At 41.9% G+C, this 16,236-nt stretch overlaps 1 protein-coding gene and 1 long non-coding RNA gene across 3 annotated transcripts in view; both read right to left on the reverse strand.

The window, feature by feature from the left end:
* STX12 (syntaxin 12) overlaps positions 1-15,544 on the reverse strand; it is a 36,117-nt gene extending 20,573 nt beyond the window's left edge. Inside the window, exons 1-2 of one of the 2 annotated variants that reach the window (XM_045898326.3) lie at positions 15,295-15,544; positions 361-430 (exon numbers count right to left, since the gene is read on the reverse strand). In XM_045898326.3, coding sequence (XP_045754282.1) covers positions 361-430; positions 15,295-15,412 — 188 coding nt within the window. In that variant the 5' untranslated portion in view covers positions 15,413-15,544. Of the gene's footprint in view, positions 1-360; positions 431-8,987; positions 9,071-15,294 lie in introns of those variants that run through there. The other variant, XM_054513040.2, reaches the window with a different exon arrangement.
* Positions 9,350-15,278, reverse strand: LOC135364208 (uncharacterized). The gene is made up of 2 exons (XR_010411039.1): positions 13,802-15,278; positions 9,350-12,585 (listed from the first exon to the last, which is right to left on the reverse strand). It is a non-coding gene; the product is annotated as an uncharacterized LOC135364208 (long non-coding RNA).
* Positions 15,545-16,236: the final 692 nt, after the last annotated feature.

The following is a 16,236-nucleotide window of genomic DNA, read 5'->3' on the forward strand; positions in this document are numbered from 1 at the left end:
TGTAAATCCCACCAGACTAGAGGAGCTCTGCAGATCATCAGGAGTCCTGTGCCAACAGGAGGCTCATTTAGGCAGAATACAGTTTAACAGTGGTAAAGTTCCCTTCCCTACTTCCTCAAAGTATTCTGCTAAACAGCCCAAGGGGAAGAAAGAATCCGAGTTTGAGGATTTTGAAAGGAGCAGAGATCACAACCCATGAATATATTTTGTTGCCCCTCTTCCAAATCCAGCTATTACTTCATGTCCACTGCCTGTCATTCTGAGTCCATAGGCCGGAAACCTAAGCTGCCACGCAGCAAGGACAGTGGATGTGTCCTCAAAGGGCCCTCACAGAACCCAACACATTAGGAAGCTACTCACAGATTTTCCTGTAGCTTGCTTGAGTCCTGCTTAGTTCCGAGTTGGCTCATCAAATTCTTTATCTGAGCAGCTGGGGAGAGGGGGGGAAAAGATTTATTTAAAAGAAAAATACATTCATCATGAGCAACCTACTTCTCAAATCACTAGTCTCTCTCCACATCCTGAATAAGTACATGCAACTAACAGAAAGCATGTTATGATAAAAAATTTGGCATATACATTCCCTTCTAAAACTAATTACGAGGTTCACCTTTCTCGTATAGATAACTGTGTCACCAAGTAAAGGGTAGCAGTTTTGTTCATCATTCCCAAAGAACTTTCAAAATTTTCCAGATTTCCCATGGAAATCTAGTTTAAAATTTCAACTAGTTTAGAATTTCAACACCTTTGGGGCGCCTGGGTGGCTCAGTTGTTGGGCGTCTGCCTTCGGCTCAGGTCATGATCCCAGGGTCCTGGGATCGAGTCCCACATCGGGCTCCCTGCTCCGCGGGAAGCCTGCTTCTCCCTCTCCCACTCCCCCTGCTTGTGTTCCTGCTCTCACTGTGTCTCTCTCTGTCAAATAAATAAATAAAATCTTTAAAAAAAAAAAAATTTCAACACCTTTGAAAGGGCCTTACTACCAAATATCAACTCGCAACAATTAAAATTTAAATTCATAACACAATAATTTTTCTATAGCAAACATTTTTGGAAAGACAATGTACATTTGTTATTAATAACAAATTACCATTAAAAAATAATAATAATAAATTACCATTGACTGAACACCTCTATGTGCCAGGAGCTTTTATATTAGGAGCTCTGTATACATTATTTTATTAATTTTCACAGCAACAGTCTGAAGTAGGTATATCTTCATTTTGCCGATGAGGAAATATATTTAGATAAGCTATATAAGTTACATTTACATAAGTTAATTATATAAGAGTACACAATTATTAAGTAACAGAGCAAAAAATTCAATCCCAAATACATTGAACTCCAAGGCCTATGTTCTTTTAACTATGTTGTTTACAGTCAAATATATGGTTTTGTTCAGATAACGTTCTCTATCTTTTCCTAGATGTTTTGCTAAGACTAGAAAAGTTCATGTTTGAATTCTAGATGTTTAGGCCTCTAGCCCTGGACTAGGAAAGCAGAGGTCCAGAGGAACTGATTGATCATCTACCAATAAGGAGAAACACTCTAACACCAGCTTGCCTGGGAATGTGAATAGCCCTGTACCTCACTGATTTGTGCATCAGAAATAGAGCGTTGCTATCTTTTTTTTTCTTATTCTAAATATTTTTGGGTTTTTTGTGGGCTTTTTTGAAGTGTAGTTGACCTTTTGATTTCTTTTGTGTCCTGCGTTCTGTTCTTTTTCTGGTTGGGTGGGAGGATGAAGGAGTTAGATTCATTCATTCATTCATTCATTTGTAGAGGTTGGAATTTTCTTGTATTTCTTTGTTGTTGTCTGCTTGCTTGCTTGCTTGATTTATTTATTTGAAAGAGAGAGAGAGCACGTGTGCGTGTGGGGGGCAGAGGGGAGCAGAGGGAGAGGATCAGAGAACTCCAAGCAGACTCTGAGGAATGCAGAGCCCAGAGCCTGACATGGGGCTTGATGCTGAGCTTGATCTCATGACCGAGATCACGACCTGAGCCAAAACCAAATCAGAGGTGCTCAACTGACTGCACTACCCAGGCACCCCTGCTTGCTTGCTTCTGAAGAGCATTCACTAACTTCTATTCCAAGTTGCTGGAGTACAGACATAACAATAGAGTACTCCTTGCCTAGAGGAAACACGATTATCTTCAAATTTCACCAGAACTTCAAGAGATAACATAACACAATAGGTATATGACTCTTCCAGCCAAAACAGTCTCCTTTGTGAGGGCCTTTCCTATTCTCTCAGCATTAATGCCAAAGTTTCACTTGTGAGATACCAGACTGCTAGATGACTGGCTTAGTGGAAGATGAGGAGGAAACCAATGTATATTACATCATTTGTATATATTATAGGGAAAATGTACATACAATGCTTCCATATCCAGTAAGAAAAAACCTTCACCTATTAGAACTTAGGATAGGGTGTTCCTTAAAATAACAAAATTTAAGGTTCAATCATAATCTTGCTCTTAATCTGGTCACCAAGAGTAATAAAAAGGTGGGTGCCTGTGTGGCTCAGTCAGTTAAGAGTCCAACTCTTGATTTTGGCTCAGGTCATGATCTTAGGGTCTCGGGATCGCAGACTGGCTCTGAGCTCAGAGGGGAGTCTGCTTTTATCTCCCTCTCCCTCTGCCCCGCCCCTCCATGCTCTTTCTCTAAAACAAACACACAAATCTTAAAAAAAGGGAGAGAGAGAGTAGTTAAAAAGCAAACTGAAGTTTATGAAATACCAAGTTATCTTACACAAACACTGATGAGCTAATAGCCTCTAAGTCTGATAAGAAACAATGATTAAGCAAAATCTAATTGATTGCTGGTGACTCTACTCCTAAGTAGCAATTGAACAACCTAGTCCTTAGAAATATGTACAAGTTATTTCTGTCTAGCCAAAATCACTACTTCATGGGTGTTACAAAGCAAAAAAATCCCAAAGTCAAGACTATATAAACTTGGGGCGCCTGGGTGGCTCAGTTGTTAAGCGTCTGCCTTCGGCTCAGGTCATAATCCCAGGGTCTTGGGATCGAGCCCCACATCGGGCTCCCTGCTCTGCGGGAAGCCTGCTTCTCCCTCTCCCACTCCCCCTGCTTGTGTTCCCTTTCTCGCTGTGTTTCTCTCTGTCAAATAGATAAATAAAATCTTAAAAAAAAAAAAAAAGAATATATAAACTTGTAGCACTTCAAATTATGATTTTATCTTATTTTGAGACCATGTTTTTGTTTTGTTTAGCAAAAATGTAACTCTAATTTTATAATGGAAATATAGTGTTCAAGTGATTAAAATTTTGCCTTTTGACCATTCCTAAAATACATCAGTTATTCTATTAAGTGAGGTTACTTTTAGCTTAATGGTTCCACAGGAAAATGTAAGCACCATAATGAGTGCATTTTGCTAAGACAGCATTCTATAAGATAGGTAACAGTTTTTCATCACTAACATGTGGAATTTCCCCTCTTATCTCAGTCAAATTGGAATCAGAATCCTAGAGCTATCAACTGGCTAGCCATACAAATAATTTATAAGAGGGCAGACATTAGCATTAATTGAGCATTTATTATGTGCCAGACACTGGGCTAGGTACTTGACGTGATATAATAAATAATACATTTGGTCATTGTCCCCAGTTCCTGACACAAAGCACCTAAAACCCTTGGAATATTGTGCACAACAGGAGTGTCGTTTGTTATTCATAAAGATCCCCTTTTTTTAAAAAAAGATTTATCTGAGAGAGAGAGAGAGAGAGCATGCGTACTCGCGCATACACAGGGAGAGGGGCAGAGGGAGAGAGAGGAGAATCCTTTAGTAGACTCCCGGCCTAGTGCAGAGCCCTATGGAGGGCTTGATCCCAGGACCCTGAGATCAACATCAAGAGTCAGCTGCTTAACGGACTGAGCCACCCAGGTGCCCCATAAAGAGCCCCTCTGAATACACTGAGTTTATGCTATTAGGGTGAGTTAGAGCTAGATAGCCTTAGGTTGGGTGGGGCTAGTCACCAGAACTACCAAGTGATTATGTTGGAACTTTCAGTCCCACCCACTGACTTTAGGGAAATGGCGGTGGGGGGCAGGGATGATAGGCACTGCCCATTAAGATTAAGCGTTATAAAAACTCTTGAACTCCATTTGATGAGCTTCTGGGTTGGTCAACAGGTGAAGATACAGGGCGGGTGTTGGAGGGTGTCCGAGCTCCTTCCTACATACCTTGCCCTGGGCATCTCCTCCATCTGGCTGTTCCTGAATTATGTATGTAATATGTAAAATGTTTTCCTGAATTATGCGAGCTGCTCTAGCAAATTAATCGAATCCAAGGAGGGGTTCCTGGGAACCTCGGATTTACAGCCCACTGGTCAGAAGCACACATGATAACCAAAACCTGCAATTGGTGTCTGAAGGGGAATAGTCATATGGGACTCAGCCCTTAACATGTGGCATCTGCTATTAACTCTAGGCAGACGTATCAGAATTGGGTTAAATTGTAGGAAATCCAACTGGTGTTTGGAGAATCTCAGAACTGTTTGGTGTGTGGAAAACCCACACATCTGATGTCAGAAGTATTGAAAGTAGAGAAAAACAGGAGTATTTTTCCTTTACACTTGATATGCATTATTTTATTTAATCCCAACAACCCTTTAAATAAGCATTATTATCTCAGTATTATAGATGGGCACACTGAGGCTCATGAATGTGACAGAACTCATTTGTTCATTCATTCATTCAGAGTACCTACTCTATACTGTCCTATGCTCTAGAAGACAACTACTCTTTTTTTTTTTTTTTGACACAGCGAGAGAGGGAACACAAGCAGGGGGAGTGGGAGAGGGAGAAGCAGGCTTCCCATTGAGCAGGGAGCCCGATGCGGGGCTCGATCCCAGGACTCTGGGATCATGACCTGAGCTGAAGGCAGACACTCAACGACTGAGCCACCCAGGCAGCTTGCGGACTGCTCTTAAGATGCTAACATTTTAAAGAAAAGAGATAGACAATAAACATATATCTCTGGCGGTGATTAAGTACTATAAAGAAAAATAGCGGTGCCTGGGTGGCTTAGTTGGTTAAGCATCTGCCTTCGGCTCAGGACATGATCCCAATGTCCTGGAATTGAGCCCCCATCGGGCTCCCTGCTCAGTGGGGAGCCTGCTTCTCCTTTTCCCTCTGCCTTCTGTTCTCCCTGCTTGTGCTCTCTCTCTGTCAAACAAATAAATAAAATCTTACAAAAAAAAAAAAAAGGAAGAAAAATTCAAGTACGGGCTGGAAAGACAGGGCAGGGAGAGGGTACTAGCTTACACAGTGTGGCTAGAGATAACCTCTCTGAGAAGGTGACACAGAGAAGAGATCTAAAGGAAGTGAAAGATCAAGCCATACAAATATACGGGGAAGAAGCTTTCTAAAAGAGTATGAAGTCAAAGTCCCAAGGCAAGAGTGCTTCTCGTAAATGAGGAACAGTGAGGAGGCCACTGCGGCTACAGTAGAGCAAGCAGGAGAGGGGTAAGAAAAGTGACCAAAGATGTAGAGGCCAGATCGTATAGGGCCTTCTAAACTAGAACAAGGACTTCAAATTGGAATGAAATGGGAAGACACAGAATATCATAATAACTGGAACTCAAACCCAGGGCAAATTCCAATGGCTATATTCTTTGTGCCACCTTATGTTTTTTCAAAAGGCTGAGGCTTAAAGGAAATAGAATGGAGTGACACAGGGCAGGCCTCAATTCCAGTGTTCTACTTAGCCCCACCCTACTTATCTGATACCTCCCTAACTTAATAGCTCTCTGCCCCAGGTAGGCTGATGTCCTTGCTCTAACCTGCTCTCTTCCCCAACTCCCTCCCACTTTGGGGAACATTCCTGTGTACTCTCCGGAGTCCAGCAGAGCGCCAGGCACCCAGTGGGTACATAAATCATTGTTGGTTGAGTTTACCTCTTTTTATATCATGACACTTTCTTTAAGGCAGAATATATGAATGAACATGAGCTGGGAATAATAAGACCTGACCTCTAAGCCACACTTGACCATTAATTAGATAACATGGCACCAAGCAAGTCATTTCATGTTGCCGAGTCTCTCTTCACCAATTGTATGTGATATTCAGGTTTAACTAACATATACTGAGTACTTACTATTATTATAATACTTACATTTGTACTATTTTTTCCTCATTAAATCTTTACAAGTATGTGAGGAATAAATGTTCTCTGAGTCCTCCTATCACTGCTCAGTGCTGAAATTCAACAATAATAAATAAGATCTAGTCCCAGAATGATGCTATGCAACCAAGGAGTGTTTTCTGCAAGCCAGAGTTTGGCATACAGAGGTTCCACCTGTGTACAAATGGGACTGGACAGAGTATGTGCCTCAGGAGGGCAGGCACCACATTCTACTCATTTTTGAATTTGCATAACAGCACACACACGTACACCCTCCCTCCAGAAATAGTTGGTTGAATATATGAAGACACATTAAGATAGATCTTATAAAAAGTTTAAGGAAACAGATCTCATCTTATTGACTGTCTTTATAGAGTACCCTCCTTAGAAACTCCAGAGATATGTCAAAGTATCAAGGTATTAATCATCTAATCAAAACTTATTAAATACTCAGGGCACCTGGCTGGCTCAGCTGGAAGAGCATGCGACTCTTTTCTTTTTTCTTTTTCAAGATTTTATTTATTTGAGAGACAGAGTGAGCAAGAGAGAGCACAAGCTGGGGGAGCGGCAGAGGGAGAGGGAGAAGCTGACTCCCCTGCTGAGCAGGGAGCCCGATGCTGGACTCTATCCCAGGACTCTGGGATCATGACCTGAGCCGAAGACAGACCCTTAACCAACTGAGCCAGCCAGGCACCCGGAGCATAGGGACTCTTTTTTTTTTTTTTTAAGATTTTATTTATTTATATGACAGAGAGAAACAGCGAGAGAGAGAACACAAGCAGGGGAAGTGAGAGAGGGAGAAGCAGGCTTCCTGCTGAGCAGGGAGCTGGATGCGGGGCTCGATCCCAGGACTCTGGGATCATGACCTGAGGCAAAGGCAGCCGCTGAACCAATGAGCCACCCAGGCACCCCCGGAGCATGTGACTCTTGATCTCAGGGTTGTGAGTTTGGGCCCCACGTTGGGTGTAGATATTACTAAAAAATAAACTTAAAAAAATTTTTTATTAAATACCCTAGAGAGCAATGGGGATTTTATAGGACATGGAAAAAAATCTATTAAAAATCAGCTATTCTCGGGGCGCCTGGGTGGCTCAGTCGTTAAGCATCTGCCTTCAGCTCAGGGTCGTGATCTCAGGGTCCTGGGATCGAGCCCCACATCAGGCTCCCTGCTCAGCGGGAAGCCTGCTTCTCTCTCTCCCACTCCCCCTGCTTGTGTTCCCTCTCTCGCTGTGTCTCTCTCTCAAATAAATAAATAAAATCTTTAAAAAAAAAAATCAGCTATTCTCTGTGTATTCTCAGCTGAGAACTTTTTTCATCTAGACTTTTCTGATTTCTTTTGTTTGTTGAGGTTACCTGAATTTGTTAGGGGGAGTTACAGAAGTTCGGGGAAGGGGGATCTAAGGGTCATTTCCTAGCTAAGCACCAGAATTAATCCAAGCCTCTGTCAACTCTTTCTAAACTTCTGAATATTAAGATATTTTCCTAAAAGTTTCCAGCAAGACTCAGGTATCAGATACACCAAAACTCAAATCATAAGGACAGAAGTGTCTTACTTTACGGGATCCAAAGAAGCAGAATTTTTTGTATACTGCCCTCCATAACCACCAGCATCAGGGATTTATTTAAAAATAGTGACTCAATGACCCATCTATTTTATATCCAAGAATTTTATCCCTTAATAAATCTAAAGCCCAGAAAGGAATAGAATGTTCCCATACACAGTTATTTTCACTGGAGTGTACTTAACAATGAAGTAAAGTGATACTTTCTGGAAAGATTTTATAACATAGGTTGAATCTAAAAGGGTTTTCTGGTCAACTTAGTTAATAAGAAAACTCCTTTTCTAAGCATTCTAGTAAATAAAAGTTTTACCTTAGGTTGACTTGTTACAACACTTTGGGTGAAAATAATAGTCTATGAAATGCTACATAATCCTAGAAACCAGATGACTAAGCCAAATATAAAGACAAGTCCTTAAGTTCTGTGTAAGCAATTTTGTTATTTTTAAAACTAGACCTCAATTTCTATCATTGACCTCTTATTTTTAAAAGCATGTCCTGGCTAAAACTTTTATGAAGACTACAAAACAAGTCAATTTATTGTACATTACAGCTGATATCCACACTATGAATTACTCTAAATTGAACACTCTTTATGTGCTTTTAGCTGGTATCAGCTTTAAATAGAATCTGAATCTCCAAATCAACCTTTTTTTAAAGATTTTATTTATTTATTTATTTGGGGGGTGCAGAGGGAGAGAATCTCAAGCAGACTCTGCACTGAACATGGAGCCTGACGCAGGGCTCAATCTCACAACCCTAAGATCATGACCCTGAGACCATGACCTGAGCTGAAATCAAGAGTTGGATGCTTAACCAACTGAGCAACCCAGGCACCCCTGAATCTCCAAATGAACCTTAATCCAAATCAAAGTCTAGTCATATCAAAGTAACTACCATCATAGTATTTCTTTTTCAAAGAAAAAAAACAACATTTACACCGAAAATGATAGCCTATGTGGTAATTATGACAATGAAGTCCTATCAGTGTCTTACTCTAAAAATCAGGTTTATATTGTTTTCATATAGCTACAATGAAAATGACCTGACTTGAAATATGTAGCCACTATATTACAATATTAAGGCTCTAAGCTAAACTAAACCTGAGCGCTAAATATCAGACATAATCTTCCATTTACTGTGCCAGTGACAGAATATGTAATGGTTAAGAGCATACTCTGAATTAAGACTGCCTATGTGTTATTCCTGATTCTACCACTTCTGAGCTTTATGATCTTTTTTTTTTTAGTAAGCTCTATACCCAGCATGGGACTTGAACTCACAATGTCAAGATCAAGAGTTGCATGCTCCACTGACTGAGCCAGCCAGGCATCCAGCTTAGCTTTATGATCTTGAGCAAAAGGCTTCACTCCTCTGTGCCTCAGTTTCCTCACCTAAAAAATGGGAATAACAAGAGAACTCTCATACTGTTTTTGAGCAGATAAGATGAGATAATATGGAGCTAAATTTAGAACAGTGTCTGGCACATAAAAGAACTCAATTAAGGATAGCTATAATTATCAAACTCAAGACAAAGAACAATATACTTAGCAATGATAACATCAATTAAGTACATACTGAATGCCAACTACATATCCATTGCTGTGCCAGGCACTGGAGCTAAAGAGAACTGTACAATGCATGCTGTTTCTATCCCCAGAAAACTAAAAGTAATCTCTCTAGTTAAAATGACAAGGTCAAAAATAATTAATTAAAGAATACCGAATAGAAGTGTTAAACTGTGAATGAAAAGTGCTTGCAAATTCAAAGAAACAACAATGACAAAAGGATAACCAACATTTCTTAAACAATTACTATGTTGCAGGCACTGTTTTAAGCACTTTACATAATTACATCATTTAATTCTCACAACCCTATGAAGTAGATATTATTTTTAACCCTACTTTATAGATGAGGAAATTAAGAAACAGAGAGATAAAGCAGTATGTTTACACAGGTAGTAAGAAGCAGATTAGGATTCAAACCCAGGTAGTCTGACTCCTGAGCCTGCTCACCTAATTACTAAACCATAGTAGGGCAAGAGACTCAACCAAATAATATCACCATTTACTGAATGTCTACTATGTGCCAGTCACTCTACTTTTAAACACCCCATTCTAGGGGCGCCTGGGTGGCTCAGATGGTTAAGCGTCTGCCTTCAGCTCAGGTCATGATCCCGGGGTCCTGGGATCGAGCCCCATATTGGGCTCCTGGCTCAGCAGGGAGTCTGCTTCTCCCTCTCCCTCTGCCTCTTCCCCTGCTCGTGCTCTCTCTGTATCTCTGTGTCTCAAATGAATAAATAAAATCTTGAAAAAATAAACACCCCATTTTAATAATTCTATTCATGGGGTGCCTGGGTGGCTCAGTCAGTTAAGTGGCAAACCCTTGATTTTGGCTCAGGTCATGATCTCAGGGTCCTGAGATCAAGCCCTGCTTTGGGCTCCACGCTCAGTGGTGAGTCTACTTGGGACTCTCTCTCCCTCTGCCCTTCCCCCGCTCGCTCTCTCTCTCTCAGATACATAAATAAATCTAAAAAAAAATTCTATTCATTTTTACAGATAGGGTTACAGACAAAAAGGGGAAATAGTGCGTAGAGTTAACCGTGCATAGAGGGGCAAGGACTCAGTCACAGAACTGCTGACCCTAAAGCCCATGCTCTTCCTGACTTCACTTTCTTTCAAAATCAAAGGTAGGCTTAGTTACAAGGGGCAGGATTTAAGCACAACTCAGAGGATTTGTATAATTTAGATAGCTAACAAGTTAGGGAAAGATACTAAAGAAAGGAGGAACAGAATGAGCAAAAACTTGTAGCAAAAACAAGTGTTTAAGGATGTTAAGAAAAACAGCCCTGCCTATGGCAAAGGGTGAAGAGAAGTAGACAATATGCCTAATCTGGGTTAAGATAACAGAGAGTGAGCACCTGGCTGGCTCAGGTGGGAGAGTGTGTGACTTTTGATCTCAGGGTTGTAGGTCTGGGCCCAACACTGGTCATAGAGATTGCTTAAAATTAAAATGTTACAAAAAAAGATGACAGAGAATGAAAACAAGGTGGGAAATTAAAATCTGATGCAGCAGACATGAGAGAGCCACTGCAGGCCCTTGAGAAGGTGAGTGGTATAATCCAAACAGGATTTTAGACATACTACTGATAGCATTATCGGGATGAATAAGAATGGAAAGAGAGACACTGAGAGTATGCTGCTGTAATACAGATGTTGAGATCATGAAGATTTAAGAGATGGCAATGAAATAAAAAGCAAACGGCAAATGTGAAAATAACTTTGAAAGAACCACCTATGGGATTTCATGATAATTGGTTTTAAAAATTCAACTGCCTTTCATTTTTTTAGTTAAAAAAAACCCCATAGCAATAAATAAGTAACATTAAAGAGAAATGCTGTTCTTTAATCTCTTCAGAGATAACTTGGAGGCTATTAGGTTTTTTCCTATATCTGACACAGCAATACTTGCCCAGACCCTCCACTCCATAATAGGCAGAGCCAAGTACATTTCTTCTGTACCCCACACATATTGATAACAACCCTTTCTGTACCAGGCAGTCAACCCTAGCTGTATCTATAACAACCCACGTGGTGGCCTGCCATATTTCAGCTGATATGCTCGGCAATTCCAAACCCACATCTGTGGCTGAACAGCTGAGAAAAAAGAACAGCTATTCTCTCAAATTTTCAATGGGTAGAGTTCCTGCAGGTCTATATGGACTTGGGTATATGTCTGTGAGTTCACATTCAGAGTGTATACTTAGTAAAACCACCATGTCTTGGAGAGATTTGGGGAAGTCATTAACCTGACTAACAGGGTAGAAACAGTGTTACCCTGCCAATTTCAAATTCCCAATTCCTCACCAAAGAACCCTAAGGGAAGAATTCCAACTGATACTACCTAGGGTCATAAGATGTGGTAGGTACCACATAGTACAGGAAGAATGAGGGAGGAAGACTTCAAAGACGGTAGAAAAACTTCACTCATTCAAATATACTATTTAGTAAGCATCAAGACCCTAAATGATAATGATCCCTGGCTACCTCCCTGACTTCTTTTTTTACTATGCTCCCCTTCTTTAACTGCAGTCTAGCCACACTAGCTTTCTTGCTATTCTTTGAACACCCTAGGGGGGCACCTAGCTGGCTCACTTGGGGGAGCATGCAGCTCTTGATCTCAGGGTTGTGAGTTCGAGCCCCATACTGGGTATACAGATTACTTAAAAATAAAATCTTTAGGGGCGCCTGGGTGGCTCAGTTGTTGATTAAGCGTCTGACTCTTGATCTGCTCAGATCTTAATCTCAGGGTCGTGAGTTCAAGCCCTGCACTGCGCTCCACACTGGGCATTGAGTCTACTTAAAAAGAAAAAAAAAAAAGAACACACTAAGGTCTTTGCTCTTGCTATTCCCTCTGCCTACAATGCCTTCCCCCAGCTATTCACATGGCTCTCTCCCTCACTTCACTCAGGTCTCTACTCAAATGTCACCTCCTCACAGAACCCTTCCTTAACCATCTGATCTAACATATAATAGCACACCCACCCTCTCTCTCTCCTCATCTCCATCCCCTTACCCTGCCATTTTCTTCACAGCACTTGTTACTACCGGATATGTATATATGTGTATACATACACACACTCTCATGGCAGCAATTTTGTCTGTCTTATTCATCACTCAAATCCCAGTGCACAGAGGGCGCTCAAAGAATATTTGTTAACAGTAAATGTACGAATCTATCATATATTTGGGACTGAGATAAGTACTAGAAATATAAAGATGAATAAGTCATGTCCCATGCTTCTTCAAAGGAACTATCTAGCAGCGGAGGTTAGCCACACCACAAGAGAAAGTTCTACAGCTTCAGGTATTTCCCAGTTTCCTATGGAAAGTAAAAAAAGAACAAGTCACTTCTAACTTGAACTGCCAGCTGCTACAATATTGTAATATTAATTAAAAATTATAAAAAAGGCTAATTACTGGTCATAAGAGACAGACCTGGTTTCAAATTCTGGCATTGCCATTTGTTTGCTTGGTAACTTTTTTTAAAGATTTTATTTATTGATTTGAGAGAGAGAGCGCTAGAGCACAAGCAGGGGGAACAGCAGAGGGAGAGAGAAAGGGAGAAGCAGACTTGTGAGCTGAGCACAGAGTCCAACTCTGGGCTCGATCCCAGGACCCTGGGATCATGACCTGAGCTGAAGGCAGACGCTTAACAGACTGAGCCACCCAGGCACCAGTTTGTGCAGTAATTATGTAAACTTTCTCAGTCTGTTTCCTAACCCATAAAAAGAAATAATATTGGTAATTACTTAACGGAGTTGTTAAAAAATTAAGTAAGATAATGCATATAAAGCACTTTTTGCATTGCCTGGCACACAGTATGTACTCAAATGTTAGCTATTAGTGTTATTAATGGTTGATTCCAACGATCCTTTGAGCCCAATACCCAACCAACAGGTAAATCCTATTCAATTGTGTCACCAAAGAAGCCTATCCTTTCCTTCCTTTTCATTTTCACAGTTCCTAACTGGTGTCTCTAAATCCAGTCTCTCCCTTCCAATGTAATCTATACATTTCTAAAGAACTAAATCCAAGGGCTTTCTGGGTGGCTCAGTCAGTTAAGCAGCTGCCTCCAGCTCAGGTCATGATCTCAGGGTCCTGGGATATAGCACCACATCAGGCTCCCTGCTAAGCGGAGACCCTGCTTCTCCTTTTGCCCCTTCCCCGACCCCTGCTCATTCTTTCTCTCTCTCAAATAAATAAGATCTTAAAAAAAAAAAAAAAGAACTAAATCCAGCCCCCTTAGTTTACCACTTAAAGCCCTTCATGTTTGGGCCCCAACTTACCTTTCCAACCCAATTTTCCACTACTTTCTAGAGTCCACCCGTCTAGCCAAATTAAATCATTCTACTTTTCTATATATACTCCATGCTTTCCCACTACCAAGCCTTGTTCATTTTATTCCCTCCTCTTCCCTTCTTTACTGGTAAAAGTTCAAATCCTTTCCACCACTTTCCAGACCTAGCTCAAATGCCACAATGCCTTCCTAGATCATTCCCAAGTGAAAATGGTATCTTTCTCCCCTGAATACCTACTTGATGTTGCTATATCTCTTCTGTAGTGCTGAACCCTTTCAACTTTATATTTCAGTTGATATGTACGCCACGGGCTCCCTGTTGAAAGAATCCATGCCATGCCAGTTCCTATACTCAGTATATGAGTATGCCTAATACTCAAACAAATATATGTAGAATGAATATTTCACAAAGAGACACTAAGGTTAGATTTAGCCTCAATGATAAACTTTCAGCCTTGAACCAGAAGCTCCTGACCTAACTGGTACTACAGTTCCCTCACAAAAGGAGAAATTGGAACACAAAGTACTATACTTTCAAACCAGTGGTCACATTAACTTTTTAAAATTTTTATACATAACAGGCCACATAGTCTTCCTTCCACTTCCAATTCACCTAGTCTCACACTCTTCATCAGAAATTTTCCCCCTCTTTACATAGAACATAATTATAATTCAAGACCAACTGAGTTCTACCTATTAACAGAGTATAGCCAAGCTCACAAAAACACAATAAACAAGGATGCTGATCATCATTCTTTCCAAGTAAAGTTGTGCCACTGACCTGTTTATAAGGCTCTGTGATGATTTTCAGGCACAAGAAACTGCCTGTATTTGACTCAATCAGCTCAGTCAGTCTTACTCAGACCCTAATGATGGGCGGGGGGGGGGGGGGGGGGGGGGCTAGTTCTAAGACAAGCAACAACATTCTGAAATCCACCACCAACCCTACCATATCTTACTTGCTATGTGATTGTGGCCAAGTCCCTGAGCTTCTCTGTGTGTGAGATTTGTTCAAAAAAGCTGCTAAATAGGGAAGGAATGCAGAAGCTTCATCAGCTTGAAACCCAAAAATATGTGCAAATCTTTTGCTACAAAAGACAAAACCATGTAAATGGGAATGTTTTCGGTGAACTCTCTTTATTAAAACAGAAGTCATCTCACCCCTCAAATACATGTCATTGTATCTGATCTCCAAATTCATTACAGGAAGAGCTGGGTATTAAGTCACCCAAATACATGCAGTCTCCACTTCCCTTAATTGAAAGCTGCTGATTTCCAAGGAGCAAAAAGCTGAGCAGAATGTAACTTAAAGTCTAGATCGGTAAACAACTCCCGATCCAAATTGGCCAAAGAGGAAAGAGAGGTGGGTGGGGGTAAGGCAGATGACGGGAAAAACTCGGCTGACCACTGCGCCAAGTGAACTCAGTCACTGCTCCCGAGATGACACACACACCCCTCCACCCTAGGGCTGTCAGGACTGCTGCTTTGGCCCCCAAAGCATGAGGGCAGTACACCTGAGAAGAAACTCAAGCTTCAGCTGGGGCTCGGGACCCTCGAGGAGCCTGGGCCTGACAGACTCGAGGATGGCAGCCGCCGCCCCCACAGTGGAGAGCCCGAGACGGCCTCAGGTGTGGCTTTGGCCGTAGCCTCGGCCGGGCTCCGCATCCCGGCAACCTCACCCAGGCCTGTCCCCGGGATGGCCCCTGCCCCCCAGCCCTGTCCCCAGCTCACTGGCTTGGCTGATCCGCTGGATGTTGCCACTGCACGTCTGTATGATGCTGTTGAAGTCCCGGAGTTGGGGCCCAGAGGACCCCGGGTTCCGATACATGTCTAAGGGACCGTAGGACATGACGAGGAACTGAGACCAACTCGCCCTGCACCGCGCTCCTACCGGAAACAGCCGCCAGACTGCACCCGCAGCCTGACGGGGAAACGGAGAAGAGAAAGGGCTGGGGAAGGGGCTAGGGCTGCGTGCGCACTGGCCCCGCCCCCACGCCGCGCGCATGCGTCCGTCCCGCCCCGCCCCACAGTGCGCAAGCGCCGCTGGAACTGGTGCCGGGGACAGTAGCTTAGAGACCGGACGCCTCCGCCTTGGGGAAACGGGGCGGGGCGCTGACGTCACACGGTTGGGGCTCGGATTGGAGGAGCTGGTGTGGTAGTGTTATTTCTCGCCGGAGCGCGGTGACAGGAGGCACGAATTTTCTATTAGCATAAAATTGTACCAGATGATCTCAGCCCTAACATCCTATTCTGTTCTATTCTGAGAATTCAGGCCCAAATATGGGAGAATTCGACAACTCTGAAAGTCAGATCGGTAACCATCTCCTGAAATTCCTCACTCTACTTCCACCCTGAAGGGCTTTGGTAATAATTGCGGAGCGCTTTTATGGTTTACAGACCGCTTTCATTTCTCCTCCACCCCTCTTCTAAACAATAAAGCGATGATAATAATAATATTTATTGAGCACATACTATGTATGAATCTTCACTGCAATTCATTTGTTCATAAGCTCTATCATAGCAAGGGACAATGTTCCAACTATATTTTTACGTTCAGAATAGATAATGGACATCGGTTTTTTAAATGTTGAAGCAAAGTAACTCGACAAAGCAAGAGTTATTTTCCCTTTTACAAAACTGAGAAAATTAAGACCACGGTGGTTAATTTGCTTT

The sequence above is a fragment of the Mirounga angustirostris genome, unplaced genomic scaffold, assembly GCF_029215605.1.
Source record: "Mirounga angustirostris isolate CCGP_5_RB_7025 unplaced genomic scaffold, mMirAng1.0.hap1 SCAF_4, whole genome shotgun sequence".
Lineage (NCBI taxonomy): Eukaryota > Metazoa > Chordata > Mammalia > Carnivora > Phocidae > Mirounga > Mirounga angustirostris.